Raw genomic sequence first — 21,261 nt, forward strand, 5'->3', positions numbered from 1 at the left:
CTGCAGAGTTTTGCACCTTCAAGCCACTGTAGGCTGAGTAGGAATATGCTTGGTACCTAACTGAGGTACTTGGTTGAGATATTAATTCATCGCAACTTGCAGCCTGTTTCCAGTGCAGTTGAAAGGATAAAATGAACGGTTCACAGCTGTGAAAAACCTCAGATTTCGGTGATGGCCTCGGGCTCATGGGATAGAGTGAGTCCCTCATGGGTTGAGGTTCCATTCCTTCTGCACCCTCTGTCCCCCTTTATGGAGGACTCAGAACGAACTTAGTCCAGGGTGGTAGGCTGAGGAGAGTCTACCCCAAGTTACTGTTTGCACAGTAGAGCCCTGTGACCCCCACACTGGAACCCATTAAATGCCTGGTATAGGAAAGTATTGGTGATGAGCGGATAGTGTCCCTCCCCGAGTTTGTTTAATAAAAGTTGCAGCCTGCTGCTTTTAAAATCCATCCAGTGTCTGTCTTCATTTCACCTCTGTGTCCACATCAAACCTTGGTGGCTAGGAATTTATATTGCCTATGTCACAAATTTCAGCTGTGTGCAATTCACCGTACATATTATTAGTTAAGATGTGACTTGTTCTACCTCTTCATTCTTTCCTTGCTTATGATTCTTGAAACGTCAGAGTCTTCACATGCTTAAAACCAGTGTTTCTATAGTAAATAGATACATGGAGTTGTAGCTAGGTTCAAGCAAAGCTCAAGAAATTTTTGGAAAGATGCTACTTATCTAAAGGGTATAATGTCCTGCTTTTTCCCCAGTGGCTTTGTATACTGTCGTAACGAGGAGCTGGAGATAGGATGGGTTGCTTTTGGCAATGGCAAACTTCTTCATCGGCCTGTCTCTTTTGATAATAAGCCTCACTCCCTTTTCCAAGTCATTGACCAGAATACCCTTCAGGTAAAAAAGAACAAAAAATATGCCTTTATTTCATAATAGTAATATAATAAGGAAATGTTCTTAAATTGTCAAAAATAATAATAATGCTGATGTACTTTCAACAAATTTTTATCATAAATTTAATTAGTTCCCTTGTTGCTGGGAGTTTGCTTTTTCCTTCATGAAACTGCTTCTGCAGAGCCCCACTGAATAAGTCACATGTCATGCCTCGCATACCATCTTACAAATAGTTCTCTGTTACAGTGTGTATGCACACACATCACAAATTAATAGTATTTTAAAACAAAGCAAAATTATTTTGATCTTTAAGCCAAATATTTTAGAGCGTAGATACCCCCAGATGCCTCCATTTTTCTTAAGTACAAGAATGGTTGGCACCTTCATTTCTCACTATAATTGTGTTTTGCAGACGAGCAACTATCCCTCTTGACAATGTTTTTCCATTGTGGTTTAAAGAAGTTTCACTGAAGAATAAGGAGTAAGGCTGCTTGTCTGTTTCCAGCCATGTACAATATGTTTCCTAAAATTGAGTGTTTGGATTCCTCATTATATTAATTTCCTTCCAAAGTTTTGAGCAGACATTTCAGAAAAGCAGGGTAAAATGGATAACTGTATTAATATTTATGTTTTTCTAATGGTACTCTATACATTTTTTGGCAATTTGAAACCTGTGATCTTTTGTCTATTTTTAGATGGATAACTGTGTCTTGCTAGCATGAAATTTGTTAGTACCCAATTTGGCAAACTGTAGTCTCCCTCAAATCATAACTAGATAAGTAAGCCAAAGGATCTTGCTCTAGAATAACTAAATGAGCTCACTTCTTTAAATTCTGTATTAATAGTTCAAAGAACAGCTTCAAAATGTGAACTGGACTCTCCTTTCTTGCTTTCCTACTGCTCTCTAGGTATGTCAAATACTCCCAATGCCAGTAAATCACTTCCCCGTTGGCAGTACTATGACCACCGTACATCTTTCTTCAGATGGTACCTACTTCTACTGGATCTGGTCTCCTGCAAGCCTGAATGAAAAGACACCAAAGGGACACTCTGTCTTTATGGATATTTTTGAACTTATAGTAAGTGTATTTTCAATTAAATTAATAATTTGTTTATTTGTAATAGACTTAATTTAGTGACATGAATAACACTTCTTAAAATAGTAACATTTAATAAAAGTGATTGGACATGTTAAATGTTGGTTTGAGTATTTGAATGTAACTTCAGGAATACAGTCAGAACATTATAAGCAGCTAACAGAGTATTTTAATAGGATGAAAAGCCATACTATAAAATCTGCATCTCCAAAGGGCATTCCAACATAGCAGGAATATGTAACAGGAGTATTGTATAGCAGGAGTATTGTAACATGAGTTGTGTTAGTGTGAAATATATTACAGCATCATTGCTCTGTTTCATACTGAAACAGTAATTCAGTATGTGTCATGTACTAACTGGAGGTTGCTTACTCAGTATTATTGTTTTAAAATACAATAAGCTGATCACTTTAACAGAAGTTGTGTGTATAAGGCTAAAAAATATGCACTTTATCACTCAGTCTGTAAATTTCGTACTGATGTTGATCATAGGCTTTTGGGCGTAAACTTAATATTTTTTATTTAAATTTTGGAAATATACATGATGACAGTTTGGATTCCTTACCTCTCAATAGCTCTTTTACGTTCTTGCTTTATTCTCTTGAGGTGCAAAAGAAATGTTAAAAATGTAAAACTCAAGTTTAAATCTTGCACATAACTGCTGATATTTATTTAAATGGCACAGTCTCCAGAAGTTTAAACAACTTCAGTTCTATAGAAGCTGAAACCATATCAATTCATTAACTTTTTTGGCATTGGTACAACTCTTAGTATTGTCAGTACAAATAGACTTGTGCAGTGAGTATACTGGAAGCTGTATAAATGGTAGAACTGATGGCAAAGAATCATAGAAAGGAGGGTGGAAAGGGACCTCGATAGGTCATCTAGTTCAGGCCCTTACCCTTAGGCATGACTAAGTATTATCTGGACATGATGCAGCTGTGGGTGACAGTGCAGGTTCTGATCCCGTAATTTGCAACAGATTCCCACTGTATTGGCCCCTTGAACTTTTATTCTCCAATTTACATGGAGTATTTGAAGCAGTTGAGGACTTAAATAAATCTCATTTGGCAAACATAAAAGAAGGGTCTTCCCAATCTTAAGGTAAGGGATTCTCCAATTTATTTCCTTTGTATATTACTAGGAAAAAAAACGAGTTTCAGTTTCTGAACCACCTCCAGTTGGGTCCCTGTGGAATCTGAGCACTGTGGGAGGATGTTTCTGGCCTGGGCTCTCTATTAGGAAGTTCTTTTGCAGGGAAAAGCACCTTAGAAAAAGCTTTCACTCCTTCCTGTTGAGAGCTCAGCCACCATCTAACTTTCTGTGGAGTTATTTAATAATTTGAGTATTTTAACTAATGCCTGATCTACAGTAAATATTTTTACCAGCATAGCTATGTTGGTTAGGGGTATGCTTTTTAAAATTAAATAAATGAATAACATAGCTATAATTGTGCTTATACCAGTATAGCTTATATCTGCTCTCCCAATACCAGGATATTCGTATAACTATACTGGTAAAAGCTTCTTCATGTAGACAAGGCCTAGAATTTTCCAGAACTGCATTATGTAGAGGAAATCTTCCATCCAGTTTTTCAGATAATGTGTGACTTAGACTTTTACAAAACTTACTGATAAAATTAAAAATACTTTTTAGTACCATATTATGTTTGTTATAGTTAAAAAGCATTTAAAATACTGGGTTTTGTATAATTTTATTTCTGGAAATGTATTAAGGCGGCAACCAGACTTACAGTTCCATTTTCCAAAGGAAAAAATGTCTAAAGTCATGATATGATTTTGGCCATGATCTAATAATCTGTGTGTCTAGGTACTTATATCACACCAGTCACCTGGATATCAGACTTCCTTGCATACATCTGGATCTGTTTTTTGCTTCTCTTCTCATTTTGGGAGTATGGAGGAAGATCTTCAATCTCTAGGGACTTAAATATCTAAAGACCTTTTTTTCTTCATTTGCACAGGTAGAAAATGATATTTGTATAGCAAATCCTCTACAGGAGCGCATTATACTAATGAGGAAAGAGGGAGACTCTGCAAAAAGTATAAATGAGATGCTTCTGAGTAGGCTTTCAAGATACAGAGCCTCCCCATCAGCAACACTAGCTGCTCTAACTGGCTCTACAATCTCCAATACATTGAAAGAGGACCAAGCAGGTTGGAAGAGTTCTCTTCTCCTTTACAATAATTTTTCACTTGTGTTTGCAGTGATGCATACTTCATTATTTACAAAATTATTTCTCTAACTGTAGAATTCTGAAAATCCTACATATCTGTACATAAAGTGTCTTTAAGTTTAGGCTCTTTAAACTGCTATCCCATATATTACCATAACTAATTTCTTAGGATTTATTAAAAATGTTAAGTTGTGTGAATTTCTTGTAAAGATAATAGCATTTGGAATACTTCATACAAATAAATACCTCATTGAAATGCTTAACACTCAAAGTTCTAATAGCAAAATAACGTAGTTCATATTCATAACATAGTAAAATAAGATGCTGCAAGGAAAAAAAAATTAATCATGCAATAATTGTAGCTGTCGTAAACACAGCACCCTTTTGTTGTTAGTTTATGGCTCAGTTGTGCCACCCTTACTCTGACTGCTAGTCCAATAGCTTTTAATGGGACTATTTCAGGAATAAGGTACTACTCAGTATTTGTCATTGGCATAAAATATTAAGAATATGATATACTTAGTACATTGGCAGTAGAAATGGTTAAACCATTTAAAGCTCAGTATGAGTGGTCCGTTAGATTTCTGTTATGTTTAAAATAACATATTGCAGTATATAAAATGCAAATTTTGATTGAAAAGCGAGTTAAATTTCGCAACACGAAGGTAATTACATTTTTCAAAAGTAGGAATTGTAGAAAAGCAGGGAAAAGATCAAATGAATTTGTACTGCAGATTGATCTTGAATGATTTTTATAGGACATTGGGATCCCTTTGTCTTGATGTTGTTATTATAAACACCTTTAATTGGACTAAAAAGAAAATGTCATCAGTTATAACCTATAAAGCTTTTCTAGATTTTGATGAAACTTGTTTCACTGAAGATCTCCTAATCCTTTGATTTTAGTCAGGTAGCTCCTGTCTTTTAATTTGACATTTCCAAAAGATCTGTAGGAATACTGAATGTCCAAGAATAAACCAATGGCTAAACTATAGGAATGGTGTGTCAGACAAAACTGACTTGATTACTCTCCCAGGAAACTAATTTTATTGTCATCTCCATACTTAAGTGATTGTTTTGTTTTTGTTTTTTTGTCCTTTAAGGACCAAGATATCCCCTTGATCTGGGGAGGTACAGTCTGTAAAGGGATTTGAGGAGAAACAAGAGATGGTTGGAGTGGCAAGCAAGGTAGAGGAACTTAGCAGATGTATTCTGAGTTGATTTGAGGAGGATCATATGATTTTCATGGAGACCAAGTAGTTATGTGTAAGATTATCAAGGTTCGGACCAGAGTTTTGGTAATGGGTGTAGAGAGAGAAGCTTAGATTTTGGAGATGATGTGGAAGGAAGACTGACAGGATTTCATGATAGATTTGATGTGGGGAGAAAATGAAGGAAGAGTAAAAATAACTCCTGGATTGTGAGCCTCTACCCCAGGGAGGGTAATAGAATTGCCAGTGGAATGAAGATGGGAGGCTAGATGCATAAGTGATTTCATGAGGTTTAAAAAAAGGCATGAATAGTACATTTATGCAATACTAGAGGCCTTAAAAAATCTCCCAAGAAATCCAAAAGGATATTTTTCTTCTGAAAATGTTTCATTTCTAGGTTATGAATAAAGGCTTACATCAAACCATTGACAAACTTGTAACAATAGCATGGTGAATTACTTTCTTCTGGCATCATAAATCCTTACTTACCCTAATGAATAGGATAATTCAGAAACTCCTAAATCAGCTTCCAGTAAGTGTCCTATCACAGGTTATCAAAATAAACTTTAAAATTTCTATTGGCAGTAGGTGGTAATCATATTCCTAATATTTTATGCCAGTGACAAAGTATGTGTTATGAAATTTCATTACACTTGTGCAAACTCATATTGAGGTGAGGGATACTGTCTTAACTAGTGTACTGATCTTTGCATTCTGAGGATATTTTAAAGTTCCTTTTCAGGACAAACGTTCTACATGTATATTTTGAATAGTTCTCTTCCTTTTTCAAATATGCATTAAACAACCTGGAACCCTGGGTTCACTGACTAATGGTGAGATTACTGTATGCGTATGAATTTTAAAATATCTCATGGCTCCAGTTACATGTTTTTTGTAAATTCCTCAGTTAAGAAAATGCTGTCCCTCTCTAACAAGTGGAATGTACATTTACATCACTGCAAATATTTTCCCAGTGTTTTCATGCATACCCTTTAGATGGTGACAGGGAGTGGAAAGAGGTAGGATGTAGATCTTTTAAAAGCTGTATGTTGCCTAGTTGTGAATAGGAGTGCTTCAGAAAGAAAAATATGGGTTTCTCTTGAACAGTCAGTGCTCAGAGCAGTGTTGATCAGTTTTGGATGGAGCTCCACCCTCACCTTCTTGGCTGGAGGCTAGAGCGTGATGATTTGATGGGTATGGTGCAGGGTAGGGGGATTTCAAGGGATTAAAAACTGGTAGTGAAGCCTTGAGGGCCTCTTGTCTTAAACCTTCCATGGGCTTTAAAATGTTGCTCATGATATTTTACCATCTTAGAGTTCCTTAGGACAGATTTTTGTTTGCTTCTCTATATATTATACCTTCTGTTAGGTTTTAGGATTTTTTTTTTCTGGTGATGATCATGTCGTCGTCATTATGGAAACTAGGGCTTATTAATTTTATTTACATTTAAAGATTGTTGTATTCAAATTATATTTTAAAATGCCACTGAAACCATGCGTGCTGTCCTAGGAATTAACTCCTAATGAGTGAGGGAGATCTTTAGAGTCCATTGACCAGCCCCACAAGTAACTTCCAAAGACTGCAAAAAGTTAGAGTAATGAGTATTTCTGATGGATTTATTTAAACTCTAGAACAGAAGTCCTAATTATAATCTACCTTACTTGCTCTCTATATTTTTCTAATTGTTGAGAGAAATAAGCTTGTTTGATTCATGGCTGTATTTAACTTTTCAGCTGCTAACACTAGTTGTGGGCTACCACTAAAAATGTTACGAAAGACTCCAATGTACACATGTGGAACATACTTGGTGATGTTGGTCCCACCTCCAGGTGGGTCAGGGAGCTCTGCAACACGATCACTGTTTGGTGGGACAAGTGGCTTGTCATCTTTGAAAAGTAAGTTTGACAAAAAAGTAAGCAGATTTCAGAGACTCTCTCCTTGATCGTATTTTAAACTTTTGAGAAATTAATTGGAGTTTTCTTTTTAAAAAGTTCTTGCTTCTAGCTTGGTGTACAATATTTCGGATGGGCAGTTCACAAGCCGAGCTGATCTCATTGATGCTGCAGGAAGTTCGCTTGGACGTGGTGCTCTAATACCAGGACTTGGTAAGAAATACATTTGTTTTTAGGGACATTCCATATTGGAGATAGTGATCTCTATTTATTTTCTAAATTATTTCTTTCAATTTCCAGTAGATTGCCTTTTTTGGTAAAAATAAATAAATAAAAGTACAACCTAGATGATGTGATATGAAAATTCTAAAGGAAAGCTTTTCTTCTGGTTTCTTATGCTTTGGTTTGCAAGTTTTGAAGTTACACTCACTCTTCTAGAGAGTGAGAAGAGGTATTGACCCTAGGTGGAGAGAACTTGGAAGGTTTTTTTTTTTTAATATTCTCTGTACTACAAACTCCTAAAAGAAAGAGTCAGCATTTAGAAGTTTTGAACATTCCTATCTACACTTCAAAAAATAAATGTAATAACCAGGAAGATGTTCTACTTGTATTTTCTTATTTCCCTGTGACTTTGATGGTCACAATCTCATTGGCATTTGTGTTCAGGATTGGATTACTTCTGCCAGCTCAATTGTCTGAATGGTACGAAATAGACTAGGAATAAATTGTTAAACACTGGCTATACTAGGTACAAACAGGGTATTAAACACCACTTAATTAAAATGTTAGCAAGGATATGTATAGGACTTGTGTTGACAAGGATCAAAAGGTTTATGTTGTTGAAACACTTTAGCCAATATGTTTTCAAAGTCTAGTATGGACAGGGCTAGGTGTATTTTTAACATGTTAATCAATCAAGTTGAAGGTTCATCTCAATCAGTTTAATGTCTGTCACAATATAACTAGTCCAGTCTACCCTTGAGTTTTGAAATGTGCTTAAATATCTTCTATCCTAGTCTAGACAAGCCTATAAAAGAATTTTCTGCAATCCCATGTGCTGGGGATAGTGGCAAGTTCACACTTTTCCTTCCTCGGCTTTAAATAATTTCTAATGACCCTGCTATGACACTGTCACTACAATTTTGTTTTTTCAGTGTATTGTGTCTGCTTGTCAGCTCCTCAGGGCAAAGGTCTGTTTGCTTACCACTCTTCACCAGTTGCACAGCACCATACACCAGCACTATAAATAAACTGCAAAGTAGGAACAGCAAGGCTATTAAATTAAAAACTAATATGTTTAATTGTGAATAGACTAAAATATTAACTCTTTTGTCTGTTTTTCTTGAACAGCAGCATAAGATGCTAGCCTCAGCATTTCAGCCAGTTGACTCTACCTGGTAGCAAGCAATTTGAGTGATAAGGACACTGAGAAATACTAAATATAGCACTAAAAGTATTTATTTGATGGTGCATAAGAGGTTTGCACTAACCACTTTAGGAAACTTCCAGTAAAAGACTGTTATTCATAACCCTTATCTTTAAACAGCTTGGTGTGTCACATAATGGAACTGAGGGCTTGCCTTTAGAAAACATATTAAATCCACATCTCATATAGCAATGTTTGAATTGCTTTCCAGGAAAACAATTCTAATAGAAAATAACGTCATCAGACAACTTTTTAATAAATAAAAACTTAAAATTTTTTTTGTATATTCTCTCATCAGGTGCATGTTATGATACTATGAATAACATGATATGGACGTGCTCCAATGACTATATTGATCAGTGGTGTAATCCTGGAAATCAAGCGTTCCATTATGTCTGTCAGAGACTGGGAGTTAGTCATATAATTACAGAGCCTAGAGGTGAGTCTAAAGCCAGCATTTTGTGTAAGTAAAATATGAGGTTGCATAGTCTAAACTCACATAAAGTACTGAACATACTTTCTTCAGAAAGCCACAAGATTAATTACAGCATGTTACAAAATTACTTCTTTATTGAAGAGAAGAAAAAATCTATTTTGTGTATGTTTGGTGGTTTTCAGTCTCTTAGTGCCTTTAACACTTACAAAAATTTGAACAGAAATCTCTCGCCTTTAATGCAGGTGATAGCTCTGAAGTGCTGCAGAACTTCAGTGATGCTAATGATGATTTCATAATGTATTTTATATATGAATGTAAATTTGATATATGCACATCTACGTTCATAGAGAGAAGTATTTGCATTTATTTTTTTCTTTCAGGAGATGCTATAACCACAAATGAGGTTATCAACCAGTTACTGCACCATGTTGGTGCCATGTGCATACACCAACTTAATCTGCTTGCTGCCAGTAACAGTCTCCCAATAACAAATTTTTTGGGCAAACAACATCCAATTGAAGCACACCATCTCAGCAGTATTTGTGACATCATGGAGAAAGCCATGGTGAATGGAGATACTTGCATTATACGCTGCATCCTGGTTGTCTTTCAGGTAAAAACAAATCTTAAATATATTTTAAAATGAACTCTGTAAAGGAGACTTGAAGAATGCAGACCAACAAGTTCGCCTTTTTTTTTTTTTTTTAAGTGAATGATGACTTTGTATTATGAGGAGAAGAGCTAATGGACATGGACCTAGAGATGACTTCTTATTTTGCATTTCTAGAATGCCATATAGCCTTCCATTAGATCCCTGTCAAGTCTTATCCCTGTTTTACGTATTAGATAAGATCCACAGAGGTTAAGTTATTTGTTCAAGGACAAGGAGAAAGAAAGTTGGTTTGTCTTGCTTTTGTTAGGCACTGATCAGAATTCGGTAGATCTGGAGTCAATTCTTGACTACCATAGACTTTGATCAACCTTGGGGAAATTACTGCTGGCCACTAAAATGTTTAAAGTTGGCCTAACTCTGCTCCCATTTGAGCCACTATGTTATAGGTGCTTTCCTGTATGAGACTCTTTCCTTGAGTAGAGAAGAAATTTTGTTTTTAATATTGCTGTATTTTCCAACTATTATTTTTGTAGGTGGTTTTTAAGTTTTTCTTCAGCCCACAAACTGAGAGAAACCGAGACATTGTTAGAAGGTCTGGCCTTTTACTTTGGCAGTTACTGATGGCACCCAAGAGCCAGATTTGCCCTGAAATTCAGAAGGAGGTTTGTCTAGCAATCAGGTAAACGTCAATGTTATTTTTTTAATACAAAGTGAATCTAAGATGTTAATGATAGTTATGAAATATCATAATCTGACTGTAATTTCTTAGTTTACTGAGCCATTCAAATTAAAAATACATCTAATCTGAATTTTATTATAAGTATGCAGGATTTTGTGTGTAAACTATGGCTTTGGCAATTAAATTTTAGACAAATGTGATCAGATCTTGCAAATCTGGTCTGTTTGGAGGGGAATTAAAATGCAGGATGTTATATTAAATGGTGATTGTGACGCAGTATGTAATAACTACATTATGCCTACTTTAAATTACTCCTGCATTTCCTATTGGCTACGTGTTTTTATTTTTTTTAACCTAATCAGGAGTATGATGATAAATATCTGTCATGTTTTACTCAAGAGTTGTCTGCATTTCAATAATGGATGCATTGTGTTTGTGTGTGGTTTATATATGCTCTGGGGTGAAAGAAGCTATGTAAATGATGGTTGTTACAGTAATGTTTCAGAAAGCTGTTTTGAGATTTCTTTTTGGGGGGTGACCAGAGGTGTGGGGACAAGTGGAATGAGTGAGGTTTGGGGATGCTATAGGCTGAAGATGACTTTGGAAAAGTATGAAATGAGTAGCAAGGTTGTTCAGTGGCTTGGGGTGGTGAGAGACTTGTATTTAGAGATGAGAAACCTGTGGTTGTATTGGAGTCCTGGGATGGCGGTGAGCCTAGTGTCTTTGTGCTGCGTCATCAGCACCTGAGAGTCTTATCCAAACAGCTGCTTCAGCTCCCCAGCACACTAGGCATTGGTGCTGAAGGAGCAGTGTCACTGAGCCTAGACAGCACTGCCGCCTCATTTCAACTACAAGCTGTGAAACGTCTCTGTGGTTTGTCATGGCAGCAGAGTGACCAAGTAGAGGACAGTAAAGTGAAAAAAATGCAATTGTGTATCAAGAGAATCAGGAAACGTGCATCTCAAGGGCAAAGAATGTTGTCTCAGATGTCCTAAGCACAGATGTAAATCTGCTTTCAAATGGGAACTGTTCCACAACTTGAGAACAAAATCTTCCAAAGATCAATCTGTGTGCCTTTCTTATAAACCACAAAGTTACAAAATGAATACAGCCATTTAAATGCATGAGAGAATAGTAGTGCATCTTTGGTATGAAGGGCGTCTTTTCAGGTTTTATAAATCCTGTTGACTGTTTACTACAGATATTCTTGAACAATTATGTTAGTTGTTACAGTATTTGACTAGAGTCATTGTTTTTAGTCAGCAAATATATTAGAGCATTGTAATTTATGTAAGAAAAGGAGCAGACCAGGAAGGATTTTTTTCATTGTAGAAAAATAAATTTCATAATTTTCTGGCTTCAATTTTGAATGAAACAAATTGTTTTGGAAGGTAGTATGAAATGTAGACACTCCATGTGGTGATAGCTTTTCTAAGTCCACATTTCAAAGTGGTTGACTGTGGTCAGTCTTGGAATCAGTGGCTGAGTTGGAAATAAACAGTAGGAGTTTTGGCTTCGGTTCACTCTTGTAAAACGACCACATACTAATGTTTCGTATGAGACACACTTAATAAGGTAAAACATGTCCATGTTGTTGTAGCTCCTTTAACACTATCAGTAATCAGGAGCACGCTCCTCTGTTCAAGGGTGATTTCTTACCCTCGATATAGTGAATAATTTGTGCAGAGCGGACAATCTATTAAAGGGGAAAAAAGACGGCTTATTTGGAGATGCTATGTATAGCAATGCTGTTCCAATACTATTGCACTTCTGGCTCCCTACTTAGTGTAAAGAAGGATTTCCATAATGGGTCAAAGGTTAATGAGATTAGAGGAGTTAATACCAATGAAAGTTGTTGGCTACTGGCTTTCATTTCCTATAGCTCTTATTTCAGATATTTGAGTTGCCGATTTCTCCCTCTCTCCACCAGCGTTATTCTGCTTGAATTTGCAGTAAAGCCGTCATGTGTTTGACGTTGGTCTGTTTATTACAGAAATAACTGTACTGTCATATGTTACAATGATGACTTCACTGTGGGATTTGTCAAGAGGGAGCAGATGGTTCTGAGAGGGGGAAATCCTCTGCTTATACAACAAAACTTATTTGATAAGCAGAAATCACAGGAGGCAACAGTTGCAATTATATGACAGACAAATTAATCTAAATGTTAAGATGTGTTGGATATCTTTCCTTGGTATAAAAATATCATTTTTATAAAAATTCAGCAACCATATGGAGTAATTCTAAGGGTGATAGCTATAAAATTATAAGCTCTGATTTTTAATATTCTGTTTCCCATGTTCATAATCAAACTCTTTTCCTTTCACTCATTATAAACAAGTGTTAAATTTGACTTATGATTCTCCCCCTCTTTTGTAGCTCTGGCTTAAATATCCTATACCCTGGAGAAGTGGAAATTAATAACTTACTTAAGTTGGTATTAACTGAAGGTGAGTTCTTACTGATACTTTTGAGAGTAATTTTTTAAATTTAAAAACTAAGCAGAGAGAGGATGATTTTGTCTTTTTTCCTGTTAGTACTTTTTATTTTCTGAACTTCTTTAATCCCAGAAAGTGTTTGAATATTAAGACTATCATAAACTAACACTTCCTTGGAAGTTATACAATGTCTTAAGTTCTCGGTACTCTGCGTGGATGCCTGGGAGAGAGTTGCCAAGGGGAAGAGGAAAGACTGTATCAGAATAATGACAAGGTCTAACTTAAAACTAGTGAGGTTTACAAGTCTGATAAAGGAGGAACAGTCACAGCAGCTATCAGTTTTCCACAGAGCCCTGTCCTTAGCAAGATGCAGCAATGATGTTTCAGTGCCAACTGTTCTTAGTCACCCAGTAAGACCTGTTTTGGTCCTGCTGATGGAACAATGAGAAGAACACCCTAATTCAGTTTTGTCTGTCAGCTGTAAAATCAAGATGGAATAATCCATGAGCTAAGAGCATCCAACAAAGAAACTCCAGTGTGCATCTGAGATGCCGTGGCTGTAATACAAACGATGACTGAAGACAAATTCCACACATTTGATGAATGGGCTGCTGAGTATTTGAGGCAGGTCCAAACAGGATTTGACAAAGCTAATTCTGTAATCGAAGTCTGTGACAGATATGACCACAGTAATTCTGTGAAAACTGCAGAAAGACAGCACTGTATGGGATTTAAGGATGGGTGGAAGAAATACCAGGCAATTGGTGGATATCTTGTTTCTCCATGAAAAAAAGTTTTTAAAGTTGGCATCCAACAAGCCATCATTTGTAAAATTCCTCTCAATATATGGGTCACAATCTACCTGAATGTGTACGACCGCACTCAACACAAACACTCCTTGCTTGAGGCTTTTTCAACGGCGAAGTAGCAAAGTCCATCACTAGTAGAGGTATTCAGTAGAGGTATTGAAGAAGTCCAGGACTTGTACATTACTCAAGTGGAAGTGAACACAAGGATGCTTCTGCATGTTATGTGCGCCAGTATGGCATATGGGTCTCTCGGTGTCAAAGAAACCATAGTAATTAGGCCATCTTATGCAGATGTTTTGATCCTTGTTGGTCTCTACTTTCCAAAAATGCTCATAAGTAAACCAGATATTTGGATCACTGTTGCAACATGGATGGAAAATATGGAGATTAACTACTTCCTGTATTCTTCAAGGACCCAAGGCATCTGAGCTTCTACAAGATCTTATTTGTATTTGTACCAGTAGGGATCGCTACTCAGTCGGCTGTTTGTAGTTAGAACAACCTTGCATAGACCTATGTCACATGCAAAGGCAGTAAAGACTATGGTAATCCACTCACTTTCAACAGAGATCATAATTATGAGCAAGATGATGATGATAACTAAAAATGTCACCAGCACTATTACATTTTAATGATACCTGCACAAATTTTTTATTAGATTTTGTTTTACCCTTTAGATTGTTGTTGTGATGTTTTGAGGTCACAAAGAAATCCAATGTTATGTCTTGAAATAATACATAGTCATTAAACTAACAGAAAGGACTGCAAATAATTCAAAGTGGTCATTTTAATGTGTTGATGGTATCATTGGTTATCCCCCTTTCAGTGGTAACGGCGCCATTTGACAACTCCGTATCATACCTCATCTTAAAGTAGATATAATAAGCTTTGATGTGCGTGTGTGTAGAAAGGGTACATTGTCGACCAAATCCGTGGTATCTGCTACTCAACTAAAATCAGTGAGTTGTCTCAAAATTTAAAACGGTATTGCAATGCAGTACGTCCCAAAATGCTTTTGTACATCTGTGCAGAATCCCAATAAATTGTAAGCATAGTTAATGTCGGTCGATAGTGCATGTCCAGCAATATTCTTTATGAATTAATTTTAAAAAAGTTGTGAAAAAGTCTGTTTTACAACATTTTTCATGTTCTGTACCCTAAATGTGCATTCCATTGTAGGAGAAAGAAATAGTGGGCTCTCTCAACTTCGTGATGTGATCCTCACAAACTTAGCTGAACAGCTTCAGAACAGCAGATTTGGAAGTGAAGATGATGATCATTACAGGTAAAGTGGAACAACACATCTGTTGCTCTTAATTTGTATTGATGTGCATTTGGCTTGTCAGCATTATTGTAAACCTTCTGCCTAAACAACTCATTCCCTTTGTTACTGCAGTTTGAGCTAATGCTAGCTTTGTGTACATACTGTACTATTGGCTAAAAGCACTGAATTCCCCTAGTGTTTTGAGGTATTATGGAACTTTTCAGATTTTTGTAGAACTATATACGTGGTTTGTAGGAGACTTTTGTGAATTCCCCGATAGTTAAATGAGAGCAGATGACATTTTACAATCTAATACCGCATTCCAGATTACTGTTTTAAGTGTCACCCATCAGCACTAAGACTATCATCAAGAAGTTTTAACGTTTACTTAAAGATTGAAGTTTGGAAGGGGTTTCTTTTTATTAAAAAAGAAGGCTTCACTTGATGTGGACTCTCTGGAGGTACAGTGAGCAAAATGAATGCAGATCTATTGTACTGATATTTTAAACAAGCCAGAGCTATATATGTCTTGTATTATACTGTGGTAAGAAACACTTTTTATTTTTCAAACCTCTTGATATCAGAGTGCTTTGATTGAGCATATTACTGCTTGAGCGTTTCTGATGCAGTCGTTCAGTCAATGTAACCTAATTTGTAATATGGTTCATCAAGACTTTTCAGGTGTGTTGAATGTATCAATCATGAATTTTCTTTAATTATAAATCATCAACATCTCCTCATGTCTTTCCTGCGTTTTTAAAGACTAAACGATGAACTTTTGCACTACATTCTCAAGATTGTTGTTCGAGAATCTTGCATCTTAATCACCAAGTGCCAAACTGTATCGAAAGATGAATTTCAAAGGCTTCTTTCAACTGTGCCTGTAAGTAAAATGTATTAGTTGAAAATGTTAAATTCTTTTGTTTCTTATTCCAGGCATCCATTCCCTTTTTGTATTGAAGTATAATGAATACATTAATGTAGTCTTGAAAAAGAATGGGGGGAAGAGGCGCTTAAGTGTATATTGTTGCAAAAATGAAACCTGATCAATATTACTGAATTAAAATGCTCATGAACAGAAAAGGGGAGGACGACTCTTTCATTACAAAGTGATCTTGTATATTAGTATTAAAGCAAGTTTACATATTGATACATTTTTCCCTGTCACTTTGCAAACTGTTTAACTTAAAACATTTACTTTATATAAGGTCCTTCAAAGTTTCAGAGTGATTTACAAAATGAAATAGAATATAGAGAGCCTTTTAGAGTTGTGTATAATTTACGCATACAAGCAGGGAGGAAAACTATATGGCCACAGTTGGGTGATGAGTAAAGAGCTGAAATTTTTAGTAATCCTGTAAACATTCCCATAGATATTCTTGCACAACAGTTTAATGAGTAGAAGAATGTGAAGTTGCAGCAATGGGAAGTTATAAGTGGGATGTGGTTTGAGATCTGTTGTGTTTTCAGATTTACTACAGTAGAAAGTCACTAATTCTCATTTCAGTCTCGTTGACCTGCACTCCTCAAATCTCACATCAGAGACTATCGTCTCCTTTCAGCAAAGGTTTCGTTGTTGAGCTCTGCATTGAAGTCTCATGTTAAGACTTCATTACTTTTACTATATACATCGCAAAACATACACACGTACACATTTAATACAAATTTACAACTAAAATTTTTAAACAAATTTAGTGTTTTATGATGCTTCCTTCTTTTTAAATGTTTCACCTACTTGTTAGTTCACAAAATTCATTGATCTCCCAGCCTTCATTCAGTGTGAATTAATGAGATTCTGCTGCTCCAACAAAAACTATGTAACTCAATGGCAATAACCTTTTCAAGAGAAGGAATTTTATATCTTTCTTGTACTTTTGTTCCTGCTTGTTTCCTTTTCATACTTTAAAAAAGCACAAGGATTGCCTGTGCCAAGTCTCATTTAAAGAGTTCAGATAATGTAAAATGTGCTTATTTATATTAAAGGCTGCATCTTCATGCTTGCGGTATTTGATGGCTGTACAGAACCACCTTCTCAGTAATACTATTTTGATTAAACCTGATGAAAATGATGACAGTGACAGCTCCTTGCAGGGAGAAACATTGAAGGTACAGGTAAACACAGTTTTATTCTAGTATTGCTTTCTACTGCTAGTGTTCTGGCAGTTCTTGCATTTCTACAGTGCAGCTTACTGGTAGAATCTATTTCTGTTGTCAGTTTTTGTTATGTTGATGAAGTTACATAGTGGAAGTCAGTACTGTCTCATACTTCAGCCAGAATCTGCAATTGTTGTTTGTATAGTTTCATTTGACACTATGTTGTTAATGAGTCTGCCAGCACTTCCCTTCTAAAATGCTGTATGGAGGGGTTTCATACTTGGCTATTATAAGTGTGTGGGGGTGTCTTCTAGATTTCATGTATTTTTTCTTCATATTTAGACTAGCTTTGGAATACAATTTTTAGACAACATCGACTCTTCAGCTTATTGCTTTTAGAAGATGTTTTGGCCTCCTATCACTATTGACTTCACTCTTAGAATTTTTGCCATTTTTTAGCTATAAAACTCACAAGGAACTGTGTTTCCCCTTGATCTTTAACAGTATGAGTTTGCTAATCTTCAGAGCTTGCTGGTAGGCCCATCTTTTCTCCCTGCTCTAGAGGGAGCTGGGGGAAGCGTGGAGTGTGGAGGATTTTGATGGTTTCATTGATTTGAGGTTTACTAAATTGTGACTATATTTGCACTGCTGTTAGGTAGTGCTGTCAGTAGATAATTGTCAGTTGTGTCGCAGAGGCCAGGTTGTTTTTGTAACAGTTATTTTATAATCTTACTAACTGTATTGCTAATGTCATTGGTCTGTTTCTGTCTGCTGCTTTTATAGGCATATGTGTGCTTGCTATCTAATGCCATTTATCTTCAAGTTTATTGAGTAAATGCTAAATGTTTCAGTACTATTGTCTGTCTTTTTCACTATTCACCCATGTTTTCATTGTTCAGTTTCTCTCTACAGTTATCATACCTTCTAGGACATTCTGTCACCACTGCAGTACTCTGGCTGGCTACTTTTCTGTGCTGGATTGGGGACTCCTTTCCCCTCTAGAAACTATATGCGCATCCTGTAAAATGCCCCTAGTTTCTCCCAGCACTTTAGGCCTTAGCATTATAAATAAAATTTAAATCTTGGATGAATCCACTACCACAGGCCTGCCAGGTCATAATATCATTATTTAATTTGGAAACCCATCACTTTGTTCAGTAGTTTATTCTCTAGGAATTTAAGTATTATTGTATGACATTTTGTGCCTAGGAACTAAAGACCAGTATTTTGGCTCTTGCTACACAAATCCTGACTGGGTGTGATGAAGTTTTAGAAATGCTGCAACAAGTCACTACAGCTCTTATAAACAGCGACATTTCTGACAGAGAGCAGAGGTAAGGCAACTTGACTGATGCCCGTTGTGTGAACCAGCTTGCTTAGTAAAGGGAAGCTAATACTATCAGAATTCGTACCTCCCTTTATTTTTGTTTTTAATGCTCAAATTATTGAAGGGCTAGGAGCTATTTCTTAATATGAATTATCCTTTAATATCTCTAATGCAGTCTTTCTTTGGAGAGCTTTGAATCAGGCTTTCCAGAAACTGATTTCAGTCCCATTAACATAATACAGAGATCAACAGAGACTCTCCAAAATCATGTCTCTTTAGCTTTACAGTTAGTCCAGTTACTTGGTTAAGTACCATAAACATTTTACTAAATGGAAACAATCTTAACCTCCAACACCTTTTGGAATCCATCCTGCTAAAAGTTCTGAAGGCTAGGTTCTTCATCTCCTGAAGATCTTCTTGGCAGCAGCATTTGTATCAGTCACATTCCTGGATGCTACTCCTATACCCTCCATATAGCATCAAAGCAGCACCTTCTGCCCTCTTTCTTCAGGCAGGAAGTGAAAGAAAGGACTGGAAAACAAAAAGCACAATTAGTAGAAATTGCACACTAAAAAAACCTCCCCAAAATCTTATTGAGGGTTTCGAAAATATCTCCATTTTGAAAAAGGAGGAATTAGGCCTAAAAATAAGTAATTTAAAATATCCAGAATGAAGAAAGCTTTTCTAGAAAGTCTGTTTTAGACTTTAGGCTTTGAGCTTGCATGTTCTGTTTGCACCCATAGGGTCTTTATCCTGTTTTTTGAACATGTCCCTTTTTTTGGACTGTTCTCTTATTGTCATACATACCCACATGAAAAAACAGTCTGTTTTTCCTCATACGTAGTCTTGGAGACTCAAATGCTTCACAACACTTTTATATTGTAAGCAGTTGAGGGCTGAGGCCCTGTGTCTATCTTTGTGTTGATACAATACTAGCACATTGGGGCCTTGATCCCAACCAGGGCCTCTGGGCACTATTTAAATATCATTCAGCAGTTTTCTAGGGCTGTCAATGCTTAATATGAATTGCTTAACAGAAAAGATTGTGAACCTTGTCATATATGTTAGGAAATATTGGTGTGTTCAGTAGATATTAAAATAGAAAGATTTTTCTCAGGACACTTGCACATAAAAGTTGACTGCTGCATTTTGAACCATTTACTTATGTGATCTGATTTGGTATTAAACTAATTTCTTTAAATAAAATAGTAGTGGCATTTTATTAAAGGAATTGTTACAGTGTGTGCTTCTGATTCTTTTTACAGGTTAAAAGGCCTGGAACAAGTTACTAAGGCTACTATGCTTGGTCACCTGCTTCCGGTATTACTGACATCTCTGATGCATCCAAATTTACAGACGCTAACCATGGCAGATGCACTTATGCCTCAGCTGGTACAGCTGGTGCTTTATACCAGTCAGGTAAGGCCTTTATACAGTGGATAGAAGGATAGATTTTTAACACAGATTTAAACGTATATGTTAAATTTACCAATGGTATTCTCATGAAGGTTACCAAGGTGAAATATCAAGACTAAAGAATAATGGTGAAACGTTATCTATAATAGCTCTCCAACATGAGTTGTTCTGTTGTTGGGGTTCTTCCAGGATACCAAGATTGATAAAAATATAATATGAACTAATCACTTGTTCATGTTTTAAATCAGAGCTGTCCTTGGGTTGTTCACATTCCAGGAAACACATTTTAAGTTCTAGGAGGAAAAGATCAAGTCCTTATATGTTCTAGCTAGCAGCAAATTTCTCCAAGTTATTAACACATGGAGAAGTTTCTAATTTGTGATGGTGTTTACACAGCTACACTAACTGACATTAGTTTTGCCTTAATTTGTTAGCTCAAGGGTTCTCAAACTTTCATGGTATGGACCATATCCTACAAGAGATTTTCATACATCCACTTCCCTTTGCATGGGCAATTTCACAGCCCCCCTGTGGCAACCACAACAGTTATTTATATGGAAAAGTAATAATAGGAAAGCATTTAATTGGGGTATTTTTTTTTAAGCTTTGTTTATTAAAAAAAAAAAAAAAAGTGATTTAGCCACTAGAAACAGGGAGGAGAACTGGTGGCATGTTGCCAGCCAGCTCTCTGCAAACCATCAGCAAGTAAGTGGTCTATGGATCACGGTTCGAGAACTGCTGCTTGACAACTACTGCTAAAAGAAACAGATGCCATCCATTGTGCCCCATCCAGTTTCAGTTACAGCATTAATAACTATGCAGCATAATATTAACAAGCTTCAGAAACCTACGCAGTTCTTACAGTGAAACGTGGTGTTTGTGTGTTTTGTGTTTGTGTTTGCAGACGGCCTTGTTGCTTAAAACCCAGTCTCCAGTTTTCTCAGAGGTGGGCAGCTCCCCCAGTGGTACATCAGAGCAGAAAGGCAAGCTGTTCCCTGATGAGAGGTGATTGCCCCTTACTCCCAATATTCACTACTTTTATATTGAAAACACTCCTTTTTTAATTATGTTGCTCCTGGCCTGACCATTGCTGAAGAGTGATTCTTAGCAGCAAGGATCTTGAGGGGTCAACATTGCAATAGTGTGAATCTACAAAGCAATTTTACATAACAAGACTACAAAGTGCATTTAATTTTTTAAAAAGAAATAATTTTCCATAAAGAGTTGAAAGATGAGTCTAACAGGAAGCGTAGATGAAGTGATGCATGTGCGTATGCTCTCTAGATTCTGAAAGGGATTTCTGCATGCTTGAGCCACGGAATAATGTATAGGATCGGAGAGAGTTTTATAACAAAATGTGGTATGTTGTAGCAGCATAAGTTAGAGTATTTTAAATGCATTCTGATTTTTAAGTAGTAGAGGGCAAGATGTAATTCATCTCTAGTCCTGGTTTTAAATCCAAG

The 21,261-nt window shown here is 36.2% G+C and overlaps 1 protein-coding gene across 5 annotated transcripts in view; it reads left to right on the plus strand.

The window, feature by feature from the left end:
• HECTD4 (HECT domain E3 ubiquitin protein ligase 4) overlaps positions 1 to 21,261 on the plus strand; it is a 102,837-nt gene that overhangs the window by 25,355 nt on the left and 56,221 nt on the right. For 4 of the 5 annotated variants that reach the window (XM_067539499.1, XM_067539501.1, XM_067539500.1 and 1 more), the window contains 15 exons: positions 764 to 902; positions 1,808 to 1,978; positions 3,981 to 4,173; positions 7,138 to 7,299; positions 7,396 to 7,509; positions 9,021 to 9,161; positions 9,539 to 9,771; positions 10,305 to 10,450; positions 12,830 to 12,900; positions 14,877 to 14,982; positions 15,724 to 15,844; positions 16,945 to 17,073; positions 18,265 to 18,389; positions 19,648 to 19,801; positions 20,703 to 20,803. In XM_067539499.1, the coding sequence (XP_067395600.1) occupies positions 764 to 902; positions 1,808 to 1,978; positions 3,981 to 4,173; positions 7,138 to 7,299; positions 7,396 to 7,509; positions 9,021 to 9,161; positions 9,539 to 9,771; positions 10,305 to 10,450; positions 12,830 to 12,900; positions 14,877 to 14,982; positions 15,724 to 15,844; positions 16,945 to 17,073; positions 18,265 to 18,389; positions 19,648 to 19,801; positions 20,703 to 20,803 (2,106 nt within the window). The remainder of the gene's footprint in view (positions 1 to 763; positions 903 to 1,807; positions 1,979 to 3,980; positions 4,174 to 7,137; positions 7,300 to 7,395; positions 7,510 to 9,020; positions 9,162 to 9,538; positions 9,772 to 10,304; positions 10,451 to 12,829; positions 12,901 to 14,876; positions 14,983 to 15,723; positions 15,845 to 16,944; positions 17,074 to 18,264; positions 18,390 to 19,647; positions 19,802 to 20,702; positions 20,804 to 21,261) is intronic. The other variant, XM_067539502.1, reaches the window with a different exon arrangement.

This window comes from Emydura macquarii, unplaced genomic scaffold (genome assembly GCF_026122565.2).
Source record: "Emydura macquarii macquarii isolate MOO-44397 ecotype Brisbane River unplaced genomic scaffold, CSIRO-AGI_Emac_v2 contig_554, whole genome shotgun sequence".
Taxonomy (NCBI): Eukaryota; Metazoa; Chordata; order Testudines; family Chelidae; genus Emydura; species Emydura macquarii.